Source organism: Nesoenas mayeri, assembly GCF_963082525.1.
Source record: "Nesoenas mayeri genome assembly, chromosome: 17".
NCBI lineage: Eukaryota > Metazoa > Chordata > Aves > Columbiformes > Columbidae > Nesoenas > Nesoenas mayeri.
Window position 1 is genome coordinate 5,466,098 of NC_137565.1, and position 13,447 is coordinate 5,479,544.

A 13,447-nucleotide genomic window follows, 5' to 3' on the forward strand; every position below is an offset into this window, starting at 1 on the left:
CTGGTTAGAGCAAAGCCAGCAACACGTTGCATTGCAAAAGAACGTGTCAGGCTGGGGGGTTTCGGAACCAAGTTCCTCCGGCTTTGCATGAAACATCATCATATCTGAATATTCAACAGCTGTGTGAGACCAGAATGTCGCTGAGGGCACAAAGGCAACGACAAGAACAGAGGAGGGCAGGAGGAATCGCCGAATAAACATAAAAAACAATCACAAGCTGGCGCTTAAAAAGGCCAGATCGCTCAGAATTAGTGGGAAATACTGGCAGGAAGTAAGAAAACTGAGAAAGTAAGAGAATATGAGGGTTGTGCATCCTCTGCCACCCACATTGGACTGTGCCGTGATGCAACACGCGTGCAACCGCACGCTGCGTTGAGCAAGAAGCTCCTGATCGAGACCTGCGACTTGGGCAAGAGCAGGACTAAGATGAGCACAAAGCAGAATGCTCATAAAGAAGGGCTGATAACGAGTTATAAGCCAATTGAAGAGCTATTTCAGGAGGCCAGGGGGTTGAGGGATAAGTGAGAACTCGCTGCCTCTGCCCCTGTAACGCACTCGCCACGTGGGATGGATGCTATATTCAATTCTGGTCACTATTTCTATATATAAACAGGGCAGATCTGCAAATGGAGCTAGGGAACGAAAAAAAAGACCAGGCTGATGACAGACTGAGGAGAATTGAAGTGTATGGTTAAGAGAGAAGCCTGAGGGTCACAAAGAAAATAATGTTCCGGAAAAAGACTTTCATCACAAGAATTTGCGGATTGAGCATCAGCAAGGCAGACGAGAGCCCCGCTCTCCAACGAGGGTGGAAATAAAGATGCTCTGCAATTTTTTCCATGCAGTGTCAGGGGGCACCAGGAATTCATTTCAGCCTGAAACATCACTCCTGCTCATTTGTGGGCTTCTATCCCACCGCGCTGTAAGAGGCTGCCAGGACGGCGTTTGTACCCGTCTTTGCAGCCTCCCTGCTTTGATCCGGCCATTCTCGTGGCTCACGGACAGGGACCCGGCTTTGCCGTGTGTTTTGCAAAGCATGCCCCTGGGGCTCTACAAATAAATTCAAAGGAGAAGGGAATGAAGTAGAGTGAATACACGGGCTCACTGAAAGGTTATTTATTGCAGAATTAGCAGCATTTTGCACAGCGGAGGCTGTAAGGGGTGTTTCCCAGCCCAAGATCAGGTGAAGTCTCTCTCCTCAGTATGTCAGGTACTAGGGGATAACAAGATCTGGTAGTAGAATAAAGTATGTATGTGTGTATAGATATACTATATGGAGTATAATAAAGCCTAGATACAGCCCTGTGATCTGGGAGGACCTCAGGACAGCTGCGATGGTATTTGGAAGAGCTGTTTTCTTACCAAGATTATTCCTGTCTTATATCATATAGAAAAGAGTAACTGGAGGGTGGGCACCACCAAGAGCAGCTCAGAGCTCAGGGCTCAGTGGTAAAACCTGGCTGCTGCTGCCGTAAATCATGGGGCTTCATTAGGAGTATGATGCTACGCTGAAACTTCTGCCATAAAGAATTGGCTCAGATTGATTGAGCAAAATGCTTATTTATCGTGTTTAATGTACAGGAAGGATTACAGTGATTAGAGACATTAAATGGGTTCTTACACGGCGTTTGTCACAACACAGGCTTCCCAGCCTTAACGTCGCTCATAAACAAGCGCCGAACTGAGCGAGCAACGGGGAGAAACTTCCAAAAATAAGCACTTACCTTGTGCAAAGGCAGCACCAGGAAGGCTCCGCCGCCGCTGGCATCTACGATGATCGCCACAAAGCGCGGGTTGACGGCGCAGAACGAGCTGTCCCAAGTGACGCGGGAGACGCGGATGTCGTCGTAACACTGGTCGTTTTTCACCGCTTGGCCAAACACGTGCCGGAATTTGCTCTGTCGTACCACTCGCCTCATCGTGTCTGCAGGGAAGAGAATAGGAAAATTACAATATCAGTTATGGCATCCACCAAGAACCGCCGCGGGACCCTCTCATCTGCTGCATCATCCGCATCCAGCAACACAAATACACAGCCTCACCTCCTACTCCTGCACCTTGCTTTAGACCTGCCGAATTCTCACCCACTTTCACCTTTATCTTTATTCTTTTAAATAAAGTTTCAGTCTTGCACCAAACACAACTGCGCTTCTGAGGGTGTTTTCGAATTTGCCAGTTAAGCATCAGTTTTCCCATTGAAAATGTATTCTCTGATTGCAGTAAAGGAAGTTCCTAATCCTAAAAGCAGTTTTCAGACACGTCTCTACATATTTGCAGGGATAAATCTGGTCTCGGATTGAACTTGTTTACTTTCAAGTCAGACAGGGTCCAGGAGATGTAAATAAAAATGCACGCTCTCAAAATCCGGTGTTCCTGCGAAGTGGTTCCACATGTTCCCTGGCTTCCATTTCTTTCTTCTAACTCCAAAATCTCACTAAAACTGTAATAAAATTAGTTTCCTAGGCAGAAAGGAGTAATGGAAACAAGCTAATGACTCAAATTAACTTAGTGTGTCTGTAGCACTTCTCCTGAGGAAAATAATTTTCAAGAAGGCTTGAGGTAGAATAGAGGGAAAGGGGAAGATTCCCTGGAAGGAGCTGCGGGCACAGCCCCATATGCGAACAGCAGCCCTGGAAGAGAGAGACTGTCCTGCCCTCTGTGCATAAAACTTACGGAGCCCTTATGCCTGAGAAGGATTTGTCCCATCACACAAGACTTTTCTCCCTCAATCACGGTTTGCGGAATGAGGAGCCTCCATAGAGCATCTTGCTTTTACATACGAGAGAAAATTACTACTATCCTGTCTCTAGGGAAAACAAACAAAAATTTAAAGAGTAAAAATAAGCAGAGTCCACCTCCTATCTTGCCTCCCCCAGCACATGGAGAGGCTGGGAAAAATTGCTCAGCTTGATGGAGTTCTTTGCTCCCGACCCAGCAGCCTGATGCTCTGGAGACACCGATTCCCCCCGCGCAGCCTGTCTGCAGCACGAGTGATAAAAGGTTGTTCGCTGTCTCTGACTGCAAAGGCTCTGCGTGAAAACCTAGTAAAAAAATATATTAAACAAAAAAATAGACTTCAGAATGATCGCTGTTTTGTAGTCTCGGAGCTTGAAAAAAAAATTAACAGCAACAAAAAGCTGAATAACTAGAGGAAAGCACTTATCAGAGCTGGGAAATAAGCAGTCACAGAACATGTTTGAAGAGGAGAAAAATGTTACAATTAACATAACAGACAGGCATGGAGTGGAATACTCCAGTTTCTGCAGAGATAAGAAAAAAATAAGCAGAGTATTTGTTTTCCACCAGCTCCTCCCATCACATCCAGCTCTGAAGCGTTTGGGAAGCGGCTGCTGAGGTGGCAATGTCACCGGTGTCACCAGTGACAGCAGGAACAAGCCCAGACCCACAGTCACAGCCCAGGCAGCGAGTTTGGGCAAAAAACCTCAGTATTCTCTGCACGCACCGATAATAAATGCGCCGATTACGGGGTCAGTGACACCGGCACAAAGGGCTCTGCGTTTGTTTCCAGCATGGGCGAGCAGGTGGGTTCTCCCTGTACCATTTCTGTACCGATGTCCTGTTAAATCTCCCCAGTTAATTCAGTCATTTCAAAGTGGCACAAACACCATTTTATTAAGGTCTCACACAGTTTATGAAAAAAAAAATAAAAGGTGTAGCTTTTAAATGCAAAATATTTTGTAAATTATTAGGGTGCTTAAGATGCCCACATGAAAAAAGCTGTGTATAATTATTAATAATTACTATCATGAACTTAGGCTTCCTCTGTACTTAACATCAGTTAACAGAATTGCATAATACATTTCCTGCCAACTATTTCACTGACAGCACAACTAAAAGGCCTGTTCCATCCTGGGCACACCCGGGACACCGAAGTGCGATGGGAAACAATAAACCAGCCACGCAAGGCTGCAAAATCCACATTTTACACTTAAAATACACAGTGATACCCTGAGAGATCATGTTCAGCTCCACAACTGGATGGAGCAGCTGCAGACAGTACCTTTCATGCAATGGGACTATGAAATATGAGGAGCAAACCACTGTGCACACGGGACAGATCATTAATCACCTGGCAGCAAAGCTGCACCCATTTTGGGGGGAAAAAAAATACAACTGCTCCACCTGCAGTGCGATGAGGGTTTTGGTTTTGTTTTCAGGCAAAGGAAGAGATTAAATCGTCCAAAATGGATGGGAACAGCTCTGCCCAAGCTGATGGAGGTGGGATGCTGCATCCCCGGGTGAGGCAGAACGCGGCCCCATCCAACCAGCCCCTTCCCAGGGGATTCAGAGCAGGAGCCCAGCCGAGCCCCAGCCCTCTGAAACACACACCAACAAAACTGAATTTCAACTCAAAAGATCCCCAAAAGACAAGAAACACGCTGTACTATCAAACCGCCTGAGGCCCAATTAAGATACATCATAAAAAAATGCAGTTCCACACCCTGTTACTAATTTGTTGCGTAGACTCACTCAGAGACCTGTCGGATGTTTCTATCCCAGTCGTAAGATGTTCGGGGCTGCCTGGACTTTTGCAGCCACGGCTTTGGTTCCAACAGACCCTACAGCGAGCATCGTACCAGAGCATCATCATCCTCCTCCTCCCTTCCCACCAGCCACCTCCATCCCTCACTGGTACCCGAGGTGACACCAGGTCACCCCGGAGAAGCCGTGATGTTCTTGCAGAGCCCAACGACGTCCTTGCAAACAGCTCAGCCCTTTCCCCTTCTGAAAACACACCTTGTATGTCTTTTTGCAGCAAAACCCTCCTCAGTCACCTGCCTGGGGTGCGCAATTCATCTCGGAGAAGGGAAAAATCCCCTGCTTTGTGCATGATTTTCGTAACTCCTCACCCACTGGCAGTGTTCCATCCCACTGTGCATCGAGATTAATATCTGATGGTTTAAATAAAAGGTAAAGCGAAGGCTTAAACCCACCTTGCTGAGTTAACGCACAGCTAGTTGCCCAGTGTCAATATATCATGTACCCAGGGGTTTTGCCATTTGTCCGCTTTAACACTGGGGATGTCTATGTGATAGTTAAGAAGGAAGATTATGTGTATTGTATAATTGTATCTTTCCTTTGCTTGATCAACACCTGAACATAAAAAAAACCAAAGAAACCAAACACCAACCAAAAAAAAACCCACCCAACCAACAAAACACAACACAGAATTATCTCAAATATCAGATACTAGGAGGTCTGCCACCCCTTCCACTCTAATGGAAGACAAACACCCTTTATCTATGGTGATATTCTACTGGTTTATTTCCCTCATTTTTACCATTTGATGGAAAGGGCTTTTTTTTTGGTTTCCTATAAGAGACTTTAAAAAAAACATGCAAAGACTCAGATGTATCCAAAAATATCCTTGTTTGTTCCAAGTGGATTTCTCGAGCACACCTTCACTGCCCCGTTCCCCACCTCCAGCTCATCCTCCTCAGCAGGAGCTCTGAGGAACACATGGCGAGCAGCCTCCCAGTCCTCATTTCCATAGCAAAGGGAGCGATTCTTGGCGTTGGATCACAGCCATCTTGATCTGGCTGCTCTCCAGAGAGAAAAAGGGAAAGAAAAGAATATAAGCACGGGCTGTGGTTCTAAAGAGCGGCGAGTGCGGATCTTTCAGCACAGCACAGAAAGCGAGCAGGTGAAAAGCAAAATGGGATGAGTTTGATCCCAAGCACCAAAGAGTCTTTTTCTCCCTACCCCATCCTAAGAGCATTTAGTATCGTCATTTGTTTCTCAATACTGCAGTGCAAGGGATCCCCTCCTCCACCATCTGCAAAAAGACACAGATGAATTTGGTTGCCACAGGTTGTCTCAGCCTGGCCACGTGCTGGCAGCAGCTCCCAGGTTGGCCGCTTGTGGGATTATCAGGTGAAACACCCAAATTTGAGATGATTCACCCCAAGGAAAGGCTGATTCAGCCTCTGTCACACATGTAAAAGCAAGACCTGGGACCCTGGGGAAACAGCTTTGGAAATACCCGAGAGGGCAGGAAAGCGCATCCCTGGCTGACGGGATTTACTCCTAGAACTGGGCATGGAGCGAGCGTTTTAAAAAAGGAACTTAATTAGATCATTGTCTGCGCTGTTATATGTTCGCTAAGGAGCTGGAACGGTCTCCATACACTTGCTAGACAGGAAATAGATTTTTCTTTTTTTTTTTGTGAAGTACAAATTTGGAGGATTTAAAACCTCACGACTGGGAATTGAAAGGAGTTTAAATTTTGCCAGAGCTCCAGCCCTCAGCGAAATTAAACCAGAAGCGTCAGACACCCTGCAAAGGCCACCACAATGGAAGTGCTGACAGATCTACGGCCACACTGATCTCCTGGATCCCGCTCCGCGACACATGGCATCTTACACGTCCTCGCAGGGACGGAGGAAAAGGCCTTTGAAACTCGTCTTTTTTTCCCCCAAAAAATTATCAAGTGACTTCCAGCTGAACTTTACCAAGGATTTAACTTGGTCTCCCACTGTCTGTGCCCGCCGTGCAGCATTTAAAAGGACCTTAGAAACGCAGGATGCCGTCAGCCGGGCCCGCACAGTGATACTTTTCATTCCATTTCTTTCTGATCTCCCATCATGATGTGTCACAAGAGTGACCATGAGTTTGCCCATTTTCCTGTTTATAAAGGATTTATCTGTCTCCAGAATCCAACAGATGTATTTCTGTGGCTTCGGAGGGTTTTCAGGCTGCTTATGCAAGAGGAAACGCATCCTGCGAGGGAACACTGGCAGGAAAACCCCCCACTAATGGCAAAATCCTGCTGAGCCCATGTGATCCTGATCCCTTCTGGAAAGGGAGGCGTTGGAAATAAAAGGTTGGTTTAAGTCACAGGCAGCCAGAGGCTACTATCAAAGTGGGGGTGAGGAGATAGAAATCCCCTGGGTATGGGAATGGCTCTTATAAAAGGGTGGTACTAGGGACTGGAAAGGCTATTTAAGTGGAAAATGTCAAGATAAGTTGCAGCTGTTGATGGTGAGAACCCCGAAACTCAGAATTAGAGCCTTATTGAAGAGGTTGCATACGCTTCAATGGTAGCTTTGGAATAAAGGTACAGTCTCAACCAACTATTAACAAACTAGAAGCAGATACAGAGAATAAAACAAAATAATCAAGACAGACTATAGGCAATGCTGATGCGGGGAAGCCCAGGGGTTTCTCCAGGCCCCACACATTGACCAGGCAGCCCAAGGTCCCTCTGAACACCGGGGCTGAGACACCTGGGCCACACCTGCAAAAGCGATGAGCCCTCAGAACTGAAACCTTTCTAAAAAGTAACAGAAGGTGTTTTATAATCCTAAACCAATAATCAATCTGTGGATGTTTCAACCTGAGGCTTAAGTGCCCCAGCATGGAGAAACCACCTTCCCACAGCAGGACTCAGCCCCATCTGCAGAGCAGTTGGCTGTGACGGAGAGAAGCACCAGAGAAAAGCCCACAAGGAATCTACTGATTCACCCTTTGGAGCACTTCGAACATCATATGGTGTATAAGGTACCGAGCTGCATATGGAGTGTGGAAGCATCCAGAGGTTTTAAAGCCATGAAGATGCCACCATCCCACCGCACCTCCCGCTCCACAGGGGCAAGGAGGGCTCCATCCCACCCCCCTGCCCATGGAGCGGGGACCGAGCCCATAGCCTGGGAAAAGGGGAACAAATATCACCCAGGTTATTTCCTAATCGCTCACTTCTGGCATTTCTTAACTCCGGAGCGCTTGGTTGTGCAACCTCCGCGGGTTCTCTGTAACCCACGTGTGTGCACGGCGTGTTGTACACCAGCTCCAACACACGTGTGTGGATGTATCTGTACAAGTAGTCCACACAAAAACTATGCCTTACCATACTGCACAGGACAGTGTCCTACAAACGTCTCAGAAGACTGGCTCATTGAGAAGAAAAGTCCTCCAGATCATTTTAAGGACGTCATTTTTTGAGACAGCAGGGACAGTGAAGACCATCCGCTCCTTGAAACCAAATGAACACGGCCCAACAAGCCCCAAAGGAGCAATGTAACCCCCATGGGAGATCGATGCAAAGAGCCACAACTGGCATTAGACCACAAGAGCAGCACATTGCCACCACTGTCACACCAGAGAACTGATCTGCCACCAGAGAGGCTGAGGGACAACTTCATCTCCCTCGCCAAGCATGAAGGGAATCCATGAACTCAGCCTCATGATATTAAGTCTTGCGATATTTGGGCAAGGAAGGAAGGGGGGCAAATAATCACATGGCCACAAAAATTTCATCTCTCCCCACGACTTCACATGAAACCTCTGGCAGGAAAAAGGAACAGCCACCAACACCTTGACGCAGTCCTCCGCTTTTAAACATAAAGCTACTCCCTCTATGGTATACTGTTTCAAATCAATTCATATTAAGTCCATTGCTGACAGAACTTTTGTTTTCAGATGTTCAGAGTTATTTAAACCAAGGGTGAACACTACTACAGATGGTCACAATTCCAAAATACATCATATTTGTGCACAGATTATTTTCAGTCTTTGGTTACTTTAGTCTAGGTTGAGCAAGACCCTGCCATCTGATTTCACTTCATTTTAAAGACAAAAAGCTGGAATATGAACTTAATACTGAAATTTCCAGCTGTTGCACCACTGGCGAGATGCTATTTTGGGATGGGAACCTAAACCACAAACTACCAGGGAATTCGATTATATCTCAACTGGGGAGCCCAGCACATTCAAAAATGTAACACAACCCCAACTTAAAATAAGCTGAAATTGCTCTTCTGGACAAAGCGCAAGGTGTTGGTTCTAACCTGTGAAATACTTGATACGATTCTCTTTTTCAGAGCTGTACTTTGAAACAATCATAGTAAGACCGTTATAATATGAAGAACTCCAAGTCAGAAGTACCTATAATGCTCAACTCTTCTAGGTATCACCAAGAAACATGTGTTATTTCCTCATTTTCACATCTCCCACACTGTGGTTGACACTCCTTCCACGTGCACGTAGGGATGTAATGGGTGTTTTCACTTAAATATTTCCAGGTATGAAAATCACCTTCTTAGGGGATCTTACTCCTGAAACCATTTTGTTGCTTTTATCTTTACAGTCTGACATTACATCATTTACCATAATTTACGGTGACAAAAGGACACTGCAGTTGAAAATCATTACCCCGAAGAGAGAGGATTGTCTGGCTTCATTTAATCTGTCTCATCCACCACAGAGCTACAGCAGTGAGCACGCACAAAAATCACTACACAAAATAGTTTACTGGGAGGCCATAGTGGGATGGGTAAAGAGAAACACTGCAGTAGTTACACAAACCCTGGGTCTGAGGAGCAGGAACGGGTGCCAGAACAACCTCCAGACCAACCTCCTCTTTTGGGTTTACACCTTTTACAGCATCTCCTGGCAGCTGGCGCTCAAGGTACCAACCTCGCAAGCAGCAATGGGTGATGTACTCGGAGATACTTAACGCACGCTGGGCTAAAAAAGGTCAGTGAAAATGAAAATAGAAGACAGAGGAGAGCAAAGTAGAGAGAGGAAAAAAATATCAAAACCTAGGACAAAACCTCATAGAGGCAAGTGACATACAGAATACATGGGGAAAAGAGGACCAGGGCACCTATGGATTAAGCATCCCAGATGTCTGAGTGTGCCTCTGCATTTCATTCAGCTCCCACTTTAGCTGCCCCTGAAGACAGTTCTAGAGTCAGGGGCACCAAATGAGCTTTGCTGGGTAAGGAAAGGGAAACCTCACACTGGAGCAGACAGACTCCCACCTTAAGACACCGCTGCTCCAGCCTTTCAGCCTCCAAGAGCCTTCCCTCTCCTCCACTTTCTGCGCTGGAATAAACACCAGAGATGCTTCTTTGCACACTGAATCCTCACCCAGTGCAAGGAGACGAAGCGATTCACTTCCAGAGCTGAACACCAGCCAGAGATGTTACACCAGTGCCATGGAAGATGCTCCTTCCACCCCGAGGGACCGACTGCATCGCCCCCCTAGTGAAAGCAGCACATGGCACAGAGAGAAGCAGCAACCGGGCTCCAGAGCACGCTGTGACCCCGAGGAAAGCACGAGATGGGAGCACAACCCCCTGCGCAGAGCTGCGAGTCAGCCAGCCGGTTACAACAGCCAAGCACCGGGATTCCAGCTCCGAGAAGAATGCAGATAAAATGCCTTCTGCACAGGGCTGACCTAGTTCTCTTATCAGAGCGGCCGAGCTAACGAGGAAGTATCAGTCTGTTCAGAGCTGCTACCTCAATTTGCTGAATTCTTCTGCTCTCTGGAAGGTTACGTGCAAGCTTCTTCCAGGCTACATTCCTGAGACACATCACAAGCTTTTATATTTAACCTGGGAAATGGGCAAAAGCATCGTACCAGCTAAGGATGGTGGTTACGGAAGGAGAAAAGCTCCTTCCCAGTGATTTCTCACCATATCACCACCTGCTCCCACCTTTCCCAACTAACCAGCCAAGGAACAAGCACTTTTTCCCTAACATAACAGAGTGCTAACAGCAGAAAACAACTGTATTTTCTCTTACAACATGAAGCAATCAAATGTTCCCAAACAAAATAAATGGCAAACCTAAGTCTATGTCTGTGACAGAGGAGCTCCCTGGTAGCTATTAGACCTGAAACTCAGCTCCCGATGCAGAATGTAGTCTGTACTCTTCAGTGAGGAACGTAAGCTAGAAGCCAAGCAGATAGTAGTGTGTGTGTGTGTATATATGTGTATATATACACACACATACATACATATATATATACACACACAAATAAAACGTGCAGGATTTCCCATTCTGCAGAAGTCAGAAGAGGTGCAGACATGGATGTAAATCTGATAAACACAGTATTTTCTAAGGTAAGCACATCTCCTGTTCAAGTCCAGTGGCTTTAAGACATTATCTGAAACATCACACTGCTTCTCCTTGCTTACAGTTAATTGGATCATTCCTTAAAAAAAAAAAAAAAGACAAGAAGATTTATCAAAATGAGAAATCTCTAAATGACTTGATTAACTGTTTTCTTTTCCTCCTCAATTACAACATGCCATGGTATCCACAGAAAGAAACTATAAATGTTAAAGATGTTTTAAGGAGATAAATGGTCTCATGGATAAAAGGTCACAGGTCCCGGTTCTTCAGGAGCACAGGAGCTCCAGCCTGAGATCCACCATCGGGAAACCGAGCGCTTTGCTATAAACACCGAGTTAGCTGGGACACGAATTCCTCACAACTTAGAAATAAAGCAGAAACAACACATCAGCACAACCCAGGCTCACAGAGAGAGCGGCCAAGTGTGAGTCAGACTGACCAAGCGAGGACACCGCGTTCTCCAGATGGTCCGGCCTGACCACAAAGGGGTTTGCTGGCCGGAGAACGGACCCCAGACCTGTCTGGAGCCCACCAAGAAGACCTCGCTGTCTTGGGGGACATGAGCGGAGAGGAGCAGGATAGCCAAGGGGAACAGCAGCACCTCTCGGAGCGGCACTGCAGCCATACGCCACCATCGTGTTGTCCAAAGATTGTTTCCAGCCCCGTCATGGCAAATGTGACGGGCCAGCGCGCTGGACAATGTCATGGTTGGACTGGAGTCTCAGCACAGGCCAGTGTGGCCCAGCACTCTGCAATTTGGAACGGAGACACTCTCCTCCAAAAAGCAGTAATGGGCTTGGTTAGCATACCCTAAGAAACGCTTTCATCCAAATGCTACTAAATCCGAGCCTGATTTAGCAACCTCCACTTCTGAAGCTGCTCAGTAACACCCATCCAACAGGCCAGGCATTCGCATGGAACTTCTGATGTTCTCAAAATAAAACCAACAACGGTTAATTGTCAAGGACAAGACAATATCCTCAACATAGAAGAATGCAGAAGGTTCAGGCTGGACAATGCAAACGCATTTCGGATTTTAACGCTGTACAAATAAGCTGCAAAGTGAATCTCAATTCTCACAGTTGGAACTGGCGTGTATTTCTCCAGATTTCCATTTGCTGTCCTGCCAGCTCTTCTGGCTAAGCAGCCTATAATTCAAAGAGTACCATTGTCATTCTGTCCCGTTTCCGCAACGTGCAATTTGAAATCAGGGCTGGGGGAGGGAGGAAGGGACCGGAGGAGGCTAAAACTCCAATCCAGATAGCTCAATCTGCTAACTTGATTTTAAATCCCTATCTTGTGGTACCAATTACAGCCCCTCAAACATCTGTTTCAGCAAAGGGTTCCAAGTTCAAACACATTTCCTCTGTCATACAGATGTTCTCTGTCGCTGCTCCGTGTCAGGCCGGGGCTGCCGTCCTGTGCTGCAGCAGCAACCTGGGCAGGCTGCTGTCAAACACAACACAGAGCATCTTTATCACCTCTCCAGGCAGGCAAGAAAAAAGTTGGCTTAGGAAAGCATATGGAGTTTAGTAAGCAGCTTTAATAAACATTCCTGCTACACTATGAAGAAAGACTTTGGATGCAAGAAGGAGAAATACCTTCCTACACCCACGGGCTCCCTGCGCCAAGGATGCGAGATGTTCCTGCTGGAGAACTTGTTTTCAATGAGGGGCATGGAGAATTACAGCCTGTGCCTGATGACCTTTAAGCTTTACTTACCTGTCGGCTTGACAGTCACGTTACCGCACGTGCAGCCCACACTTCCAGCCCTTTGAGAGTCCCTGCAGCATTTACAGCGCTTCTGGAGGAAACCAGCCAAAACAACAGGCGCTATTATGCCCAGATAAACCCCAGCTGTTTTTTACGTCATCTTTCATAGTGCTTAAGAATTCCCCTAGTAGACCAGAAGATGAATGTGGCAAGCACTGCATGTAAAGAGCAAAAAGATAACCTTTACCCCCCAAGAAACATCAAGGAGCAAAGTGAAGAGTAGAGAGATAACACCCGTGCATCCAAAGCGTGGTGAAAGAGGCCACACCAGGGTAGCCCACCTCCAACTTTAACAAATTGCTCCAGAAAGCAGCAGCAGCCAGGAAAAAGATGCTGGAAGGCACAACGACACCCCACTAGAAGTGTTTTGTGCCTTCACGCCGTGCTAAAGCAGTAGATATTGCTGAAGTACGTCTGGCAACTCCTGTTTGTCTAAGCTGGCTCGGGATTTTTTCCTGCCTTGCAAACCCATCTCAGCAGATCCAAAAATGAAAATTAACCTTAAAAAAGATTCACTGAAAACTCACAAAAATGTAATCCACCTCCTGTTCTGAACAAGACGGCTTCATGCCTATTTACTCCAACCTCCAACATACACTATAATTAAGTTTAAGCTAAGTGCAGTAAGAAATTAAGAGTTTAAAAGCTGAGTGTGAGAATGGCCATTTATTCACACATACACATCCCACTGTGTGTGCTGGTGCAAATACATGAACCAACTGTAAAACAAGTAGTATGCTTAGTGTTATATGCTAGAAGTATTTGCAGCCTAGCACCTGCAAGACCCTGAGCA

The 13,447-nt window shown here is 46.4% G+C and overlaps 1 protein-coding gene across 4 annotated transcripts in view; it reads right to left on the reverse strand.

Annotated features, from left to right (window-relative positions):
• The window catches only part of CORO1C (coronin 1C), a 40,547-nt gene that overhangs the window by 21,968 nt on the left and 5,132 nt on the right, over positions 1–13,447 (reverse strand). For 2 of the 4 annotated variants that reach the window (XM_080354958.1, XM_080354960.1), the window contains exon 2: positions 1,725–1,924. In XM_080354958.1, coding sequence (XP_080211084.1) covers positions 1,725–1,919 — 195 coding nt within the window. In that variant the 5' untranslated portion in view covers positions 1,920–1,924. Of the gene's footprint in view, positions 1–1,724; positions 1,925–9,891; positions 9,974–12,603; positions 12,675–13,447 lie in introns of those variants that run through there. The other 2 variants (XM_080354959.1, XM_080354961.1) reach the window with 2 other exon arrangements.